Genomic DNA, 18281 nt, shown 5'->3' with positions numbered 1-18281 from the left:
TACCTAACCTATACTAGCCCAATAACTTCCAAATGCCTATCCAATGCCCGCTTAAATGACCATAAAGAAGGAGAGTTCACCACTGATACGGGCAGGGCATTCCATGAACTCACAACCCGCTGTGTGAAGAATCTACCCCTAACATCTGTCCTATACCTACCACCCCTTAATTTAAAGCTATGTCCCCTAGTAACACCTGACTCCATTAGCGGTAAAAGGTTCTTAGTATCTACCCTATCTAAACCCCTAATCATCTTATACACTTCTATCAGATCTCCCCTAAACCTTCTCTTCTCCAATGAGAACAGCCCCAAGTGCCTCAGCCTTTCCTCATAAGATTTTCCTACCATTCCAGGCAACATCCTGGTAAACCTCCTCTGCACTCGTTCTAAAGCTTCCACATCCTTCCTATAGTATGGCGACCAAAACTGCACACAATACTCCAGATGAGGCCGCACCAGAGTCCTATACAACTGCAACATGACCTCAGGACTCCGGAACTCAATTCCTCTGCCAATAAAGCCCAGTACACCATATGCCTTCCTCACAGCACTATTTACCTGGGTGGCAACTTTCAGAGATCTGTGTACATGGACACCAAGATCCCTCTGCTCATCCACACTACCAAGTAGCCTACCATTAGCCCAGTAATCCATCATCTTGTTATTCCTACCAAAGTGAACGACTTCGCACTTAGCTACATTGAATTCCATTTGCCACATTTCCGCCCAGCTCTGCAACTTATCTATATCCCGCTGTAACCTACCACTTCCTTCCTCACTATCCACAACTCCACCGACTTTTGTGTCATCCGCAAACTTGCTTACCCAGCTTTCAAGTCCTTCCTCTAGATCATTTATAAAGATAACAAAAAGCAATGGTCCCAAAACAGATCCTTGTGGTACACCGCTAGTAACTGCGCTCCAAGATGAACATAATCCATCAACTACTACCCTCTGTCTCCTTCCAGCCAGCCAATTCCTAATCCAAACCTCTAATGTATCCTCAATGCCATACCTCCGAAGTTTTAGCATTAGCCTACCATGGGGAACCTTATCGAACGCCTTACTAAAATCCATATACACAACATCTACTGCTTTACCCTCATCCACTTCCTTGGTCACCTTCTCAAAGAACTCAATAAGGTTTGTGAGGCACGACCTGCCCTTCACAAAACCATGCTGGCTATCCCTGATCACGTTATTCCTACCCAGATGTTCATAAATCTTATCCCTTACCATTCTCTCTAAGACTTTGCCCACCACTGAAGTCAGACTCACTGGCCTATAGTTGCTAGGGCTATCCCTACTCCCTTTCTTGAACAATGGGACCACATTCGCTATCCTCCAGTCCTCTGGTACTATTCCTGTTGACAACGACGACATAAAAATCCAGGCCAATGGCTCTGCTATCTCCTCCCTAGCTTCCCATAGGATCCTGGGGTAAATGCCATCAGGCCCAGGAGACTTATCTATATTCATCCTTTCCAATATTCCCAAAACCTCTTCCCTGCATATTTCCAGGGCATCCATTCTAATTATTTGTGATTCCATATTCACATCAGCAACAGTGTCCTGTTCCTGAGTGAATACTGATGAAAAGTACTGATTTAATGTCTCTCCAATCTCCTCCGCCTCCACACACAACTTCCCACTACTATCCTTGACAGGACCGATACCTACCCTAGTCATCCTTTTATTCTTGACATACCTATAGAAAGCCTTTGGGTTTTCCCTAATCCTACCAGCTAAAGACTTTTCATGTCCCCTTCTCGCTTTTCTTAGCTCCCTCTTTAGCTCCTTCCTGGCTACCTTATAACTCTCAATCGCCCCTACTGAACCTTCACGCCTCATCTTTACATATGCCGCCTTCTTCCCTTTCACAAGGGACTCCAATTCCTTACTAAACCACGGCTGCCTCACAAGGCCCTTTACACTATGCCTGACTGGTACATACCTATCGAGGACACGCAGTAGCTGCTCCTTGAACACTCCCCACATCTCATTAGTGTTCTTCTCTTGAAGCCTGTTTTTCCAATCCACACATCCTAAGTCATGCCTCACTGCATCATAATTTCCCTGCCCCCAGCTATAGCTCTTGCCCTGTGGCACACGATTATCCCTCTCCATCACTAAAGTAAAAGTCACCGAGTTGTGGTCACTGTCCCCGAAGTGCTCACCTACCTCCAAGTCCAACACCTGGCCTGGTTCATTACCTAGAACCAAATCCAATATAGCCTCCCCTCTTGTTGGCCTGTCGACATATTGTGTCAGGAAACCCTCCTGCACACATTGTACAAACACCGACCCATCTAATGAACTCGAGCTATAGCTCTCCCAGTCAATATCTGGGAAGTTAAAGTCCCCCATAACAACCACCCTGCTACCTTCACTCTTTTCCTGAATCATCCTCGCAATATTATCCTCTACTTCTCTAGGACTATTAGGAGGCCTGTAGAAAACACCTAACAGGGTGACCTCACCTTTCCTATTTCTAACCTCAGCCCAAACTACCTCAGATGGCAAGTCCTCTTCCATCGTCCATTCCACTGCTGTGATACTGTCTTTGACAAGTAATGCCACTCCTCCCCCTTTTTTACCCCCATGTCTGATCCTACTAAAACATTTGAACCCTGGAACGTGCAACAGCCATTCTTGTCCCTGTTCTACCCACGTCTCTGTAATGGCCACAACATCGATGTCCCAGGTACCAACCCACGCTGCAAGTTCACCTACCTTATTCCTTATACTTCTGGCATTGAAGTATACACACTTCAATCCACCTTTCTGGTTACAGGCACCCTCCTTAGAGATCGCTGCATTATTCCTAACCTCCCTACACTCAAGGTCCTGTACCCTAAAGCTACAGTCCTGGTTCCCATGCCCCCGCGGAGTTAGTTTAAACCCTCCCAAAGAGCACTAGCAAACCTCCCCCCAGAAAACGGAAAGGGGTGGGAAGGAAATATATCTCTGGTGATGGAGTCCCTTTGTAGGTGGAAGAAACACTGGAGGATGATACGATATATATGGAGGTTGGTGGGCGGGAAGGCGAGGACCAGGGGGAATCTTTCCTTGCTGCGGTTGGAGGGGTGGGGTACAAGGACGGAGGTACAGGAAATGGATGAGATGCACTGGAGGGCATCATCAACCATGTGGAAGGGGAAATTGCAGCCTATGAAGAAGGAGGCCATCTGGTATGTTCTGTGGTGGAATTGGTCATCCTGGGAGCAGATGCAATGGGTTTAAAGGGGGTGTTCAAGGGACTTTTGAATAATAGACAATAGGTGCAGGAGAAGGCCATTCTGCCCTTCAAGCCAGCACCGCCATTCATTATGATCATGGCTAATCATCCTCAATCAGTATCCTGTTCTCACCTTATCCTCATAACCCTTGATTCCACTATCCTTAAGAGATCTATCCAACTCTTTCTTGAAAGTATCCAGAGACTTAGACTTCACAGCCTTCTGAGGTAGAGCATTCCACACACCCACCATCTCTGGGTTAAGAAGTTTCTCCTCAATTCTGTTCTAAATGGCCTACACCTTATTTTTAAACTGTGTCCTCTGGTTCGGGACTCACCCATCAGCAGAAGCATGCTTCCTACCTCCAGAGTGTCCAATCCTTTAATAATCTTATACGTCTCAATCAAATCCCCTCGTAGCCTTCTAAACTCAAGGGTATACAAGCCCAGTCTCTCCAATCTTTCAATGTAAGATAGTCCCGCCATTCCGGGAATTGACCTCGTGAACCTATGCTGCACTCCCTCAATAGCCAGAATGTCTTTCCTCAAATTTGGAGATCAAAACTGCACACAATATTCCAGGTGCGGTCTCACCAGGGCCCTGTACAGCTTCAGAAGAACCTCCTTGCTTCTATACTCAATTCCTCTTGTTATGAAGGCCAGCATGCTATTAGCTTTCTTCACTGCCTGCTGTACCCGCATGCTTGCTTTCATTGACTGATGTACAAGAACACCTAGATCTCGTTGTACTGCCCCTTTACCTAACTTGACTCCATATAGGTAGTAATCTGCTTTCCTGTTCTTGACACGAAAGTGGATAGCCACATATTTATCCACATTAAACTGCATCTGCCATGCATCCGTCCACTCACCTAGCCTGTCCAGGTCACCCTGTAATCTCCTAACATCTTCCTCTCATTTCACCCTGCCACCCAGCTTTGTATCATCAGCAAATTTGTTAATATTACTTTTAATGCCATCATCTATATCATTGATGTATATTGTAAAGAGCTATGGTCCCAGCACTGATCCCTGCGGTACCCCACTGGTCACCGCCTGTCATTCCGAAAGGGAGCCGTTCATCACTACTCATTGTTTCCTGTCAGTCAACCAATTTTCAGTCCAAGTCAGTATTTTGCCCCCAATACCATGCACCCTAATTTTGCTCACTAACCTCCTATGTGGGACTTTATCAAAGGCTTTCTGAAAGTCCAGGTACACTACATCCACTGGATCTCCCTTGTCCATCTCCAGAGTTACATCCTCAAAAAATTCCAGACAATTAGTCAAGCATGATTTCCCTTTCATAAAGTAGTAGCTGAAAATGTGTTGCTGGTTAAAGCACAGCAGGTTAGGCAGCATCCAAGGAACAGGAAATTGGTCTGTAGCCTGGGACCATTCTCCTGGCTATCAACAGCACCATCAATTTTTGTGTCATCTGCAAAGTTACTAATTATACCTTCTATTTGTATCCAAGTCATCAATGTACATAGCAAACAGCAAGGGCACGGCACCGGTCTCTGTGGTACATTGCTGGTCACAGGCTCAAATCACAAAAACAACCCTCCACCATCACCCTTTGCTGCCTGTTTGTAAGCCCCAATATTGGACTCAGTTTGCCTTGTTTTAGAATCTTTTAGATGATGATGAAGAGAATTTTCTTTTTCACTCATAAGTTTGTTTATCTGTGAAATTGTTTTCCCTAGAAACGAGTGGAGATAAGACCTTTGAACATTTTAAAGAGGGAATTAGGTAAATTCTTTGTGTATGACAGTTGAACTGGAGTTTAAAGAATGAGAGGGGATTGCATAGAAATCTATAACATTTTAATAAAACTAAACAGGGTAAAGGATGAATGTTTCCAATGACTGGGGAGACCAGATCCAGGTGTCACACTCTCAGGATATGGCGTAGACCATTTAGGACTAGGATGAGGAGAAACCTTTTCACCCGGAGACTGGTGAGTGTGTGGGTTTCTCCGCCACAGTAAGCGGTTGAGGCTGAAATATCAAGTGTTTTTACAAAGGAGGTAGATATATTTCTCAGGGCTAAAGGGATCAAAGGGTATGGGGAGAAAGTGGGAAAGGTGACTGAGTTGGAAGATCAGCCATGATCGTCTTGAATGGTGGAGCTGGCTTGAAGGGCTGAATAACCTATTCCTCTTCCTATGTTCGATGTTTCAGTGATAAGAGAGGTATGATGTGGTAGACCAGAAAGAAGAGATGGCAACCAGATCAGCCATGATTTTGTCAAATGATGGAATAGAATGGCCTATTCTTGCTGCCATGTTGAATTGGTGGTCTCTGGCCCTATTCTAAGATCCCTTCTTCCCTGTCATGTAGTGCCAACTGGAAGACTCTCTCTGCCTTCTACATTACTGTTAACTGGGTGATGAAGTGTGGGCTCCACTATCGTTATTTATCGAGTTCTTGAAGACCTCCTGTCTGTGTAGTCAGTTTGTCCATGCAGATGGATTTCTACTGCTGCTGGTTGGCATCAAACAGCTGTATTGCATTCTCATTCCCAATCATGGGATTGATCCGGTTGCTAGGATACACTAGATTTGTGACTCGCTGGTGGAGCCCTTCTTAATGTGCCTGACAACAGAGAAACAATTTGGAATCATTTCTGTATCTTTGTAGCTGAATATACCAACCAACCCTTTTTATGTCCAGTTTCCTCAATGCACTGCATAATAATCCATTGGTCATTGATCCATGTACTGCCTTAAGGATCTCCTGTCTTTGGCTCACTGCTCTCCATCTCTCACAGAGTCATAGAGATCTGCAGCACAGAAAAAGACCCTCTGGCCGATCGCATCCATGCCAGTCAAAAACAACCATCTAACTATTCTAATCCATCCTTTCATGGGACTTTAAGCAGTTGCTCCAGATTTCAAGTTGTTGATGACTGCAATCGCAGAGGCAATAAAATCCCTAGGATTGCCATTCACCATCAGTACTGACCCATCATCAGTTTCAGAAAACTCAGTCCCAAACTTCATAGCTGGCAATATTTTTCTTGTCATTGAGAGTCTTGATTACATATAACGATGGTGTCACCTACTCTAACTTGGGAGTCACCCTTTGTATTTATGAATGACCACGGGACTCAATTTACTGACGTGCAGAATTAATTATATCAGAATTGGGCACAACACACAATGAACCCACACATCCCTGTGACTCTCTGTCTCAGGTTCAGAGAAACCTTATGGCAGAGAATGAGGCCATTCAGCTCATCATTGGCTGTGCCAGCTGAATAACCGAACCAAGCATTCTAATCGTGCATTTTCAGACCTTGCCCGTTGCCTCTCAGATGACAACATTTTCAGATGCAGATCCAGGTTTCTTTCAAATGAGTTGAGGGCTTTTGCCTCAACCCCCAAACTGAGCAACCAATTCCAAACACCCACCATGCTCCAGGTAAAAATGGTTGACCTTGTGTCCTCTCTAATATTCATTCTCTGTCTCTCATGACTCTTACCATCTGAATGTTATCCATCAACTTGTCCTCAGTTGCTGGCCTTATGTTGTATTGGTGGGGTGATGGGGAAGGCATTTTAAATGGAAATAAAATTAGTAGGTAAGAGTTTTTCATCTCCTTCAAGACAGTCTTTCATCTGATAAGGTTAGAAACAAAACTCTGGTTGAATGGTGTGCTCATTAACACACAGTGCATTTTGAATTCTAGATTAATAACACCATTGTTCTCAAAAGTACTGACAATTACATTTTTTATTTCTATATTATCTAGAATATATGAAATGTTTTCACTGTCAATTAAGTGACTGAAGTTATTGATCTTGTGGATTTTATGTTGCAGAGATTAGCATAACCTATTTAAAATGAATGAGACGTGAACTCTTCTTTACTGTGCAGTAAACATCTGGAGGGTTTTGTTTGGACTTGTGACATAATTGGCAAGTTGACGTGCTCTACGTAAACTTAATGCAACATGTATAAAATGGGCAAACCTTTTTAAATGTAACCAAGAAGTGGTTTTTAAATCATATCCATGATATTCCATTGGTGAAACTGCCAGGCTCTCTAAATAATGTACCTTCACGATCTGAGGAAAGGTAGATGATGGAGAAAGGATTTGAATAATATGTTGATGGTGTGACATAAGACAGACTGAGAGTTTTACATTTTTCTGAGATGAGGGAATTAAAGATTAAGGGGAGGCGATGGCCTAGCTTTATTATCACTGGATTACTACATTACAGGTCCAGCGACCCTTCTCCAGAGCTAATCTGTAAAACAATGTGATCTGTTCTTATTGTGAATATCAATTTCTATCCTAACAGACAACACTTTACGAATCTCATTTTCAGTTTTCCATCATATTGGACTGAGAGTTACTGTGCTGGAAAGAAATGTAGGTCTTTTCAAAACGTAACTGTAGAATTGTAACAGCACAAAAGAAAGCCACTCAGTCCATCCAATACTGGCACTCAGAGGAACTCTCCCTGTAACCCAACGCACTCTCCCTTTGTAACAGTTGCCTAGTCCCATTTTGAATGCTTTGATTGAAAGGAGACCACTTTAATTTCAAACATAACATCTCTGTTTATTGAATATTGGTATATTTACCTACAAAGATACAGAAATGATTCCAAATTGTTTCTCTGTTGTTCGGCACAGAGACCCAGGTAATGTTCTGGAGTCCCGGGTTTGAATCCTGCTGCAGCAGATGATGGAATTTGAATTCAATAAATATCTGGAATTAAGAATCTAATGATGATGATGAATCCATTGTTAGATTGTTGGAAAACCCCATATGGTTCACTAATGTCCTTTAGAGAAGGAAACTGCCATGCTCTCCTGGTCTGGCCTACATGTGACTCCAGGCCCACAATAATGTGGTTGACTCTCACCCTTCCTCTGGGCAATTAGGGATGGGCAAAAAAGGCTGGCCCAGCCAGTGATGCCATCATCTCGTGAATGAATAGAAAAATACAAGGCAGGTAACAGAATATAGGGATAGGTCAGCAGGATCTAATTGAATGATGGAACAGGCTTGAGGGGGTTGACGATCTCCCTTTCCTAATGAGGCTTGTGTGGAGTATTAACACTGACTTTGACTGGTTGCACCAATGGGGTAGTTTCTGAGCTGTAACAGATTCTGTGCCACTCTGGCACCGTTGAATAGTCTAGTAAACTATGACTGAAGTTAATAGACTTTTTGATGAGACATTGGTGCTCCTCAGTTGGATCCGACAGGCCTATCTCAAGGAACTCTGGCGTTTTGACCTTTTGACTATTTTTTGCTTTACTGGAACCTCTAAAAGGTAAATGGCAACTTGGACTAGCTGCTGACAACATTCACTGGGCGGCAGATTCTTTCATGTCTCAACCAGGACGTGATCACAACTTGATGGTTGTCACTTGATCCCAGTGTTAAATGTACTGTTCTCTGAGGTGAACTGTTAAACTCAGGATCTGTTTGGCTGATGAGGGGAATGTAGAAGATTCTGTGGCACTGTTCAAAGGAAAAGAAGGATTTTTCTGATATCCTGGCAAAAATTCACCCCTTAATCAACAAGACCAAAAGAGATTAAAGGAACATTCATCTTATTACTGTTTGTTCAGCCTCACTGCATGTAAATTGGATGCTGAGATAACTGTGACTGCATTTCAAACATAAATCATTGACCGTAAAGCAATTTTCAAATCCAGTGTGTGATTCGGGTACAATTGACGATATTTATGTTTCTTTTACAAGTATTAGATTTTTCGGCAATATTGTGAGGACCTGAAAGTTGGGATGAAAATGGAGGCTCGTTTTTTTTTGTTGAGTCCAATATTCAATAAACAGAGACATTATGCTTGAAATTAAAGTGGTCTTCTTTCAATCAAAGCATTCAAAATGTTACAAAGTGAGAATCAGTATCTGCAGTCCTGACTTTCTCCCTGCTGAGTTTTTCTGGTTGTGTTTCTGATTTCCAGCATCCACAGTTCATTGGGTTTTTTTTTGTCAAATTGTTTTACTCATTGCTATTATTACTTACTCACCCTCCCCACCTCCCCTGATTTGATTGCATTGTCCCCTGTAAGATATTAAGCACTAACTTTTAGACGGTAAAGCGAGAAGGCCTTTGTGGTGCAGTGGTAGTGTCCCTATGTCTGGACCAGGAAGCCTGGGTTGACAGTGTGTTGCTGGAAAAGCACAGCAGGTCAGGCAGCATCTGAGGAGCAGGAGAATTGGCGTTTCAGGCATAAGCCCTTCATTAGGAATCCTGATGAAGAGCTTATGCTCGACACGTCGATTCTCCTGCTCCTCGGATACTGCCTGACCTGCTGTGCTTTTTCCAGCACTACACTCTCGACTCTAATCTCCAGCTCCAGCGCCTGGGTTCAGATCCCGCCTGCTTCAGGAGTGTGTGATGACATCGCTGATTTCAGATGCCTTTTCAGATTAGGTTTTGAATATTGTGTTGGCTTGTGGGCAAATGTCTATGACCACAAAGATCATCTCTATGTCTGGAACTCTGGATACATGTTGGATAAATGTGAGATTCTCACCAAATCTATCATGGAAAATCATCTGTCTCATTGAGATCTCAAGTGGCAAGGCATTGGTTCTTTGTGCAGGACAAGTACTGAGGGTAGAAAGAATAGGAGGATTGACGAGGTCAGTCACTGGTGATTATAAGAAACCAGTCTTGCATTTTCATATGCAGATATAGGTTCCTTTCAAATGAGTTGAGGGCTTCTGCCTCAATCCCCAGCTTTGAGGTCTTGCAGAAGGAAGCGTTATGGTAACAAGGGAAAAAAGAATAGATAGAGAGCCAAGAAACCCGAGTTGCAGGGATGAAGTGAAAAATAGATTTCAAAGGACGTTTAAGAGAGTCAAGAGAAGGAGTGAAAATAATTATGAAACTATCCTGAATGCTGTAATATTTACACAGGGGCATGAAGAACGTATTCACCTTCAGGAAGTGATGCAGAGAAAGGTCATAAGGCAGAAATTAATTATTGGGAATGGGAGTTGGCATGAGGAGGAAACAGGGTAGTGATTGGTCTCTGATAGGACCTCAAAAGGTTTGCACCCTGCACACCACCAGTACCTTGCTTGGCCACATCAGGGCAGGCTGGACATCTGGGGTTGGTGTCTCCCACTGTGGGTAAAATCCCAGCAGAGAGGAGCCAGAGCCTTAAGAGACCTCAAAGTGGCCATTTTTTTGGATATTTAAGCATTTCAGTTTGCGCACAGTCAAGAAGACTGTTTGATCCTACCCCCCGCCCTGCTTCTGACAAAATGCCTCAAGAGTGAGAAAGGGCAAGTAAGATGGCAAGAAGAGTGGATCCCCCTAGCCCCAACTGTTGTCCTACCCCTGTGGGAGTTTGGGCATTGAGCTATTTGGAGTTATGCATATAAATCAAAGATCCACTATCCCTTCGGGGTTGTCAGGTCTCGATGCCCCTCACCTTTCCTCTCTCATTTGTGCATCTGAACTTTGAATGTGGGTGTACTTCCAGCACACGCACTGCAGCGGTTCAAGAAGACAGCTCACCACCACCTTCTCAAAGGCAGTTAGAGATGGGCAATAAGTGCCGGCCTGGCCAGCGATGTCCACATCCTTCAAGAAAAATTCCCAGAAAGTGGCACAATATTTCCTTGAAATAACTCTGAAGGATCTGATGCTGGTGTTGACTGTGTCAGCTTCAGGATGAGGAGCAGTTGGCACTGCAAGCTTTTACGAAAACAATTAATGTGTCTGTGAACTCCTGGCTGGAGAAGTTATGTCAGAAGCAGCTAAGGCTGAAGAAATGGATCTCCTCAGTTTTCAGAGGCTGGTGTCTAAATAGTCACAGAACAAAGCAGCAAGAATATGAACATTGCTTGACACCAAGAAAGTCTACTGTTACTCAGTGACAATTGAGTCCAGCTCAACACTAACTTATATCGACAGAAGATGGACTGGGAGGCAGTTCCAGCTGGACACTAATGGAGTGGGGGCTTACCTGTTCAGTTTTACTGGAGATTAAAACACAGACAGTGAATGCAAACAAAACCAGCTTGGAAGAATAGAGGTGACAGAGAGTCATCTTTGGTTACCGTATAAACAAACGGATACACAATTTTTCTAAACAGCGTGTCTAATTGTTCTTGTAAGATTATACCTAACTGCACGAAGGCCTTGCTTGTGAGTCAATGAGTTGGAATGGGAGTGGCCTCTTAGTCCTGTCTGTTGGTGTTCACTCTCTGAATTACTGGTTTCAAACAAGAGCCCAACCCATATAAAGTCCTTCTGGCCTTTGGAGCTGGGAGCTAAAACCCACAGCAGCCTCAATTGTCGGGGAATCTGTCAAAGGGTATTACCCATATCAGGTCAAACAAACAGGTCGTGTCACAGGACTAATTTTATTGGGTAAGCTTTGCTCCCGACAGCTCTCTTATATATCACAATGTGCATTGTTCTCATGAACTTCTTTGTAAAGTAGTTTGCATTGTGTTTTGCTAATAAGGGTCCCAGGGTAATGTGGATTGTTTTGGCTACTGACTGGTTCTGACTCCTGGCGGCCTGTAATTGTGCTGCTTTATGTGACACCAGTGAGCAACTCCAAAAACAATTCATTTGCTATAAAGAAGTTAGGATGTGATGAGGTCATGAAAAGCCCTGTATCAATGCAAATTTTTATCTTCATTCGTTTTCAAATTAAATTTTTGAAGCATTCAACAACAATGTATATTTGTATAGTCCCAGATATTCAGATGGTTGTTGGAGCAGTGTCAACTGGGATTAGAAGGAGTTGGCAAGGATATTGAGAATTTTGGTGGTGAATCATGTTTATCAGGATCCCTCTCACCAGGAGCCCTCCTCTGAACTTATACCCCCCTCACTCCAACTAAGCTAATTAAACCGAACCCAATGTGACAATCCCCTTACTCATCAAATCCCTGATCCAATGCCCTCCCCTGTGCACCCGATGTCCCCCATAGCCTGACCTGACAGGAAACATAGCAGGGAGGAGAAAGTGAGGACTGCAGATGCTAGAGATCAGAGCTGAAAAATGTGTTGCTGGAAAAGCGCAGCAGGTCAGGCAGCATCCAAGGAGCAGGGAAATCGATATTTCGGGCATAAGCCCTTCTTCAGGAATGACGAGGGTGTGCCAAGCAGGCTAAGATAAAAGGTAGGGAGGAGGGACTTGGGGGAGGGGCGTTGGGAATGCGATAGGTGGAAGGAGGTTAAGGTGAGGGTGATCGGCCGGAGTGGGGGTGGGGGTGGAGACGTCGGGAAGAAGATTGCAGGTCAAGAAGGCGGTGCTGAGTCCAAGGGTTGGGACTGAGATAAGATGGGGGGGGGAGGGGAAATGAAGAAGCTGGAGAAATCTGCATTCATCCCTTGTGGTTGGAGGGTTCTTAGGCGGAAGATGAGGCGCTCTTCCTCCAGGCGTCGTGTTGCCATGATCTGGCGATGGAGGAGGCCAAGGATCTGCATGTTCTTGGCGGAGTGGGAAGGTGAGTTAAAGTGTTCAGCCAAGGGGCGGTTGGGTTGGTTGGTGCGGGTGTCCCTGAGATGTTCTCTGAAACGTTCCTCAAGTAGGCGGCCTGTCTCCCCAATGTAGAGGAGGCCACATCGGGTGCAGCGGATGCAGTAAATGATGTGTATGGAGGTGCAGGTGAATTTGTGAGATATGGAAGGATCCCTTGGAGCCTTGGAGGGAAGCAAGGGAGGAGTTTTGCATTTCTTGCGGTTGCAAGGGAGAAGATGGACTGTTCCACATATCCGACGAAGAGGCAGACATAGCTGGGGCCCATGCGGGTGCCCATGGCTACTCCTTTGGTTTGGAGGAAGTGGGAGGATTGGAAAGAGAAGTTGTTCAGAGTGAGGACCAGTTCAGTCAGTCGAAGGAGGGTGTCAGTGGAAGGGTACTGGTTGGGTCGGCGGGAAAGAAAGAAGCGGAGGGCTTTGAGGCCTTCGTGATGGGGGATGGAGGTGTACAGGGACTGGATGTCCGTGGTGAAGATAAGGCGTTGGGGGCCAGGGAAGCAAAAAATCATGGAGGAGGTGGAGGGCGTGGATGGTGTCCCGAACATAGGTGGGGAGTTCTTGGAATAAGGGAGACAGGACCGTGTTGAGGTATGCAGAGATGAGTTCGGTGGGGCAGGAGTGGGCTGAGACAATGGGTCGGCCGGGGCAGTCAGGTTTGTGGATTTTGGGCAGGAGGTAGAAACGGGCGGTGCAGGGTTGTGGGACTATGAGGGAAATGGGCGATGCGGGGTTGTGGGACTATGAGGGAAATGGGTGGTGCAGGGTTGTGAGATATAGCAGCCAATTTGCTCATGGAAGGTGCCACAAATAACAATGTGATAAATGACAAGTTTTTTTTATGATGTTGTGTGGGGATTACTTTGGATAGTGCCACAGGGATTACAATGGAGGTGAGACCTCAGTTAGATGTCTCATTTAAAAACTGACACCTCCTCAGTACCACGATGGAGTGTTGCTAATGGTTTTTGCTTTCAAGGCCTGGTGTAAGTTAGTATCTGAGGAACCATAGCCCTTGACATCAACACTCCAAGCGTTCTGAATGAATCTGGCCCCTGACTATCAACAATCTTTTGGTTGTCTCCTTTGTAAATCTATTCCTTAATGTGACTTAAGAAGATTTATTGTCTTGGAGTGTGACTGATACCAATTACAGTAAAATTTATTTAAAATGGCTACAGAGGGTCTAAATCAGAACCCCTGACGCAGAAACGAGGCAACAGTGCTATTAACTGAACTAGTGTGTGTGTGTGTGTGAGAAAGTGAATGAGCGAGCTTGGGTAACTATTGTGTCTGCAATCGTGTATTTTTGTGTGTGGATATGTATGTGTGTTTGTGTAGATGCTTGTGCACTTGTGTTTCAGTGTGTAGCTGTGTGGATATGTGTGTGTATGTATCTCTGCATGTGTCTCAGTATCAATGTGTACACACATGTCCTTGAGTGTATAATTGGACTATACTCATTTAACAGCTCATGTGGGCTGCATTCTACTCTGGCTTTGTCTCCTTTGTGCTTTGCAGAGAGCACAAGATAATAAAATATTTGTAATTTATTAATCAACAGTCTAATTACTGGTCAATTAATGATATTTTCTCCTGGTCTCTTAATTGTTTAATCTATTATGCTCTGCTTAACGCCATAGATTAAACAGACTGATCAGGGTGATTATCTGAGACTGTTTACTGAAGAACATGTGAGCTTGGGTCAGATCATCATCATGGCTGATACAAAACTCTCACAAATGTGTACCTTTACATCACATTAACACATGTACTTACACACAGGTGCTCACTCTCAAGTGCCATACCTGCATTCACTTTCACAAATTCACCACACAATCTCACTCTCACTCTCAAACTCATTCACGCACACTGACACAAATGCATTTTTACACACTTACATTCATGTACTCAAATACATATACTTCTGATATACTGTGAGATTGATTCACACACAAACACACACAGAGACAGAGACACAGTAACACACACGTACATCTACAGTAATGAAGTGATTTCTCGATTGTGTATAAGGCTTGTTTCTTTTCTTTTCAGGCCGTGATATGGCAAGTACAACTTTACCTGGGTACCCTCCACATGTCCCACCGACTGGGCAGGGCAGCTACTCCACCTCCACACTGGCTGGCATGGTACCAGGTAATTCAAATAATTAAAGAGAAGCTTTAAGGTGAATGGTGACAAAAGTTTAGCATTGTCCTGGGAAATTTTTCTCAATGGCTATGCCCCATTTCTGATGATGTGCCAGGGTTGCATGTTATATTTGCAACTGCACAGTCACCAGCAACGAGAGAGTGACAGTGCAGGGATGATGAGTATGTCAAAGAGTATGGGATACAATTGAACTGCCAGGTGATGGCTGGATATTTCGGCTGCAGAGCAGTGCTGTTGGATCCAAAGCTGCGGGATTGTCAGGTGGCACTCTGTAGAATGAGACAGGGGAAGGTTTTCGAGGTTTGGTAACTTATTATTTTGCAATCCATTAATTTGATGTTAAAAAGGATTTTTGACAATCCATCACTTTGAAAGAAGAACAATGTAAAAGAGAGAAAAAAAGTGTTTAGTAATCCTTGCTTCAATGCAGTGCAAGAGCAGTGCCTTGTTTTTGCTGGATTCCAATTATCTGATATCGAAGTGTCGAATCATAGGGTTTTGCAGAAGGAGACCATTGGCCCATTTCTCATACCTTTGTGAAAGTGATATTCAGACCAAGTCCCCTTCCCTTTATCTCAAAACACTTCAACAGATTATTTCTCCAGTTCACCTTTATTATCTACAATGGATACTGATTCTGCAGGTTTTCTCTTGCACAGACAGAATCAAAGAGATTTATTACACCACAGAAGGTGGCCATTTGGCTCGTCATGTTTATACTGACTCTCCAAATGGACATTATGACTCAGTACTGGCCTACTGACATTTCCCTGTAACTCTGCACATTGTTTCTATTCAAATAATCACCTCTGCCTTCTTGAATGTATCGATTGACACTGCCTTCCACCACATTTTCAGACAATATGTTTTATGCTTTAGCTACTTGCTATGTGAAAAAGCTTTTTTCTCAACTCACATTCACTCCTTTTGCAAATCAGTTTAAACCTTTGCCTTTGTTTTTGATCCTTGTGTGAGCGACAAATGTTTCTCGCTATTGTTTTTGTCCAGACTCCTTATGATTTTGAAAACTTCAACCACATCTCCTTGCCAAAGAAAACAGTCTCAACTTTTCTAATCTGTTCACGTAGCTTAAATTCCTCATCCCTAGTCCATGCACAAACCTCTCAGAAAGCATTTTCTGTTCATTGTTTCGGCGATGATCTTAGACGGAAGTTGGCATAATCTAATTGCTCTCTGATTAGAGAGAAACAATGTGAGAGTTTAACCCAAGGGTCACTATACATCAGACAAGGTGCGAGGTTGTGGAGATAGGATTTTCACGGTGACCTCAGCTGATACAAGAATTGAACCTGCATTGCTGGCATCACTGCATCGCAAATCAGCTGTATAGCCAACTGATCTAACCAACCCCCATAGGTCCTGTCTCACTAAGCAGTAAGAAAGGTTTTCAAAATTTATTTTAACAATGGCCTTCAAAACTTGACCACTCCTTTTTGACCTCATCTTAAACTTCTTTCGTTTAATGAGAAGAACTTCAGTTCAACTAACCCCGAAAATGTTTGCAAAAAGCTCTGCATCGAAGGTGTTAGTTTTTCAAAAGATTGGCCAAACGTTTGGATCCCTTGAAGGTAGGGAATACAGTCATTATGACTTTTTGTTAAATAGGGAATGCTAGAATCAGAGCCCCTTACAAGTCATCATGATTAGGACTGCTTTTAGAGGCAGACTCATCAGCAAGATTTCTCCAGAAGACATGGTACTAGAAAGGCCTGTAAGGAGCTAAACCAATGTAAAATGTCAAAGAACTTTAAGAGTATGAAGTAAGTTTCCAGTTGGATTACTGGGGTAGTAGGACCATCCTATTAAGAGACTGGGCCTGTATTCTCCAGAGTTTTGTAGATGCAATCTTATTCTTTCAATGATCAACAGGATAGATTAACTCAGGATGTATTCTGTGTTGGTAAGGTCTAGTATCAGGGGACAGAGTTGTAGAATAGGAGGGAAATTCTTTATGACTGAGCTGAGGAAGAATTTCTTCACTGAGAGCATAGAAACTCTTCAGAATTTTCCACTGTGGAGAGCCTTGGCAGTTGTATCATTGAGTATATTAGAGACGAGAGATTGATAGCTTTCTAGATTTTAAAGTCAAGGAGGTGTGGGATTTTATTCCTACGTTCTCTGGTCTGGGATATGGGGATTCTGCAGGAAAATGGTGTGGAGGTAAAAGATCAGTCATAGTCTATTCATTGGCAATTTAGACTCAAGGGGCTGAATGGCTTATTCCTGCTTCTGTTTCTCGTATTCTACAATCTTTGGTATTCTTTAAAAATTGCTTTGGAAAATGGTCATACCCACAAACCTGGACATGCTGTTAGACTGAACCAGTCACCATCGTCAAGAGTGTGCTGCTGAAAAAGCACAACAGTCAGGCAGCATCCGAGGAACAGGAGAATCAACATTTCAACCATAAGCCCTTGATCAGGAATCAGCCCTGAACCAGTCACCATGACTATTTGCCATTGATGCATTTATGGGCATCTCATGGAGGAGGTTCTTCTTATTAAGTTCTTTTTAGACACACAGATACATGCTGTATACATTTTTTTAAAAAGAAAATTGAAACAGACATACATTACTAAGAAACTATTAAAGTGTAGAAAATTGGTAAATGTTTCAGTGTAGCTTATAAATGTTGTTTTACTCGATTTAAAATTGGTTACTTACATGTGATGGTCCTGACAATCATATTAAAACTTCAAATTTATTTGATCAACCCATTTTCAGCAATAACTATATCAATAAAACTGCATCAGGATTATCAAGTTTTAAATACATCAAACAATAATTGTTAATGCAAAGAAAGAAAACAATCACATTTTATTACATTTTATTACACCTCCTGATTGTGCTGGTTCATGGAAGATTTTATGTTTGTTGATTTGAAAAAGGAAGGATTTGCATTTATATCATACCTATCATGACCACAGGACATCACAAAACACTTTACAACCAATTAAGTGCTTTTTGAAGTGTAGTCGCTATTTTAATGTAGGGAACACAGCAGCTAATTTGCACACAGCAAGGTCCCACAAACAGCAATGTGATAATGAACAGATAATCTGTTTACTTTATGTGGATTGAAGGCTAAGTATTGCCTACGATACCAGAGATAACTCTCATGTTCTTCTTTGAACTAATTCCTTGAGGTTTTATTCCAAATCAAGAGGCCAAGAGTTGAAATACCACTTCTCTCCCCAGTGGATGCTGCCAGTCTTGCTGAGTTTATCCAGTTTTTTTTAGTTGAGATTTGTACGTCCACATGAGAGGGCAGATGGATTTTAATGTAGCATTTCAACTGCAAGACAGTCCAGTGCTCCATCAGTACTGCAATAGAGCATCAATTGTAATT

The 18281-nt window shown here is 43.2% G+C and overlaps 1 protein-coding gene across 5 annotated transcripts in view; it reads left to right on the top strand.

The window, feature by feature from the left end:
* LOC132835087 (paired box protein Pax-2-like) overlaps window positions 1-18281 on the top strand; it is a 216247-nt gene that overhangs the window by 182216 nt on the left and 15750 nt on the right. For all 5 annotated transcript variants that reach the window (XM_060854393.1, XM_060854392.1, XM_060854396.1 and 2 more), the window contains exon 8: window positions 14795-14896. In XM_060854393.1, coding sequence (XP_060710376.1) covers window positions 14795-14896 — 102 coding nt within the window. The remainder of the gene's footprint in view (window positions 1-14794; window positions 14897-18281) is intronic.

The sequence above is a fragment of the Hemiscyllium ocellatum genome, chromosome 43, assembly GCF_020745735.1.
Source record: "Hemiscyllium ocellatum isolate sHemOce1 chromosome 43, sHemOce1.pat.X.cur, whole genome shotgun sequence".
Classification (NCBI taxonomy): domain Eukaryota; kingdom Metazoa; phylum Chordata; class Chondrichthyes; order Orectolobiformes; family Hemiscylliidae; genus Hemiscyllium; species Hemiscyllium ocellatum.
The sequence above is the reverse complement of the archived record's forward strand: the minus strand, read 5'-3'. Positions and strand labels throughout refer to the sequence as shown.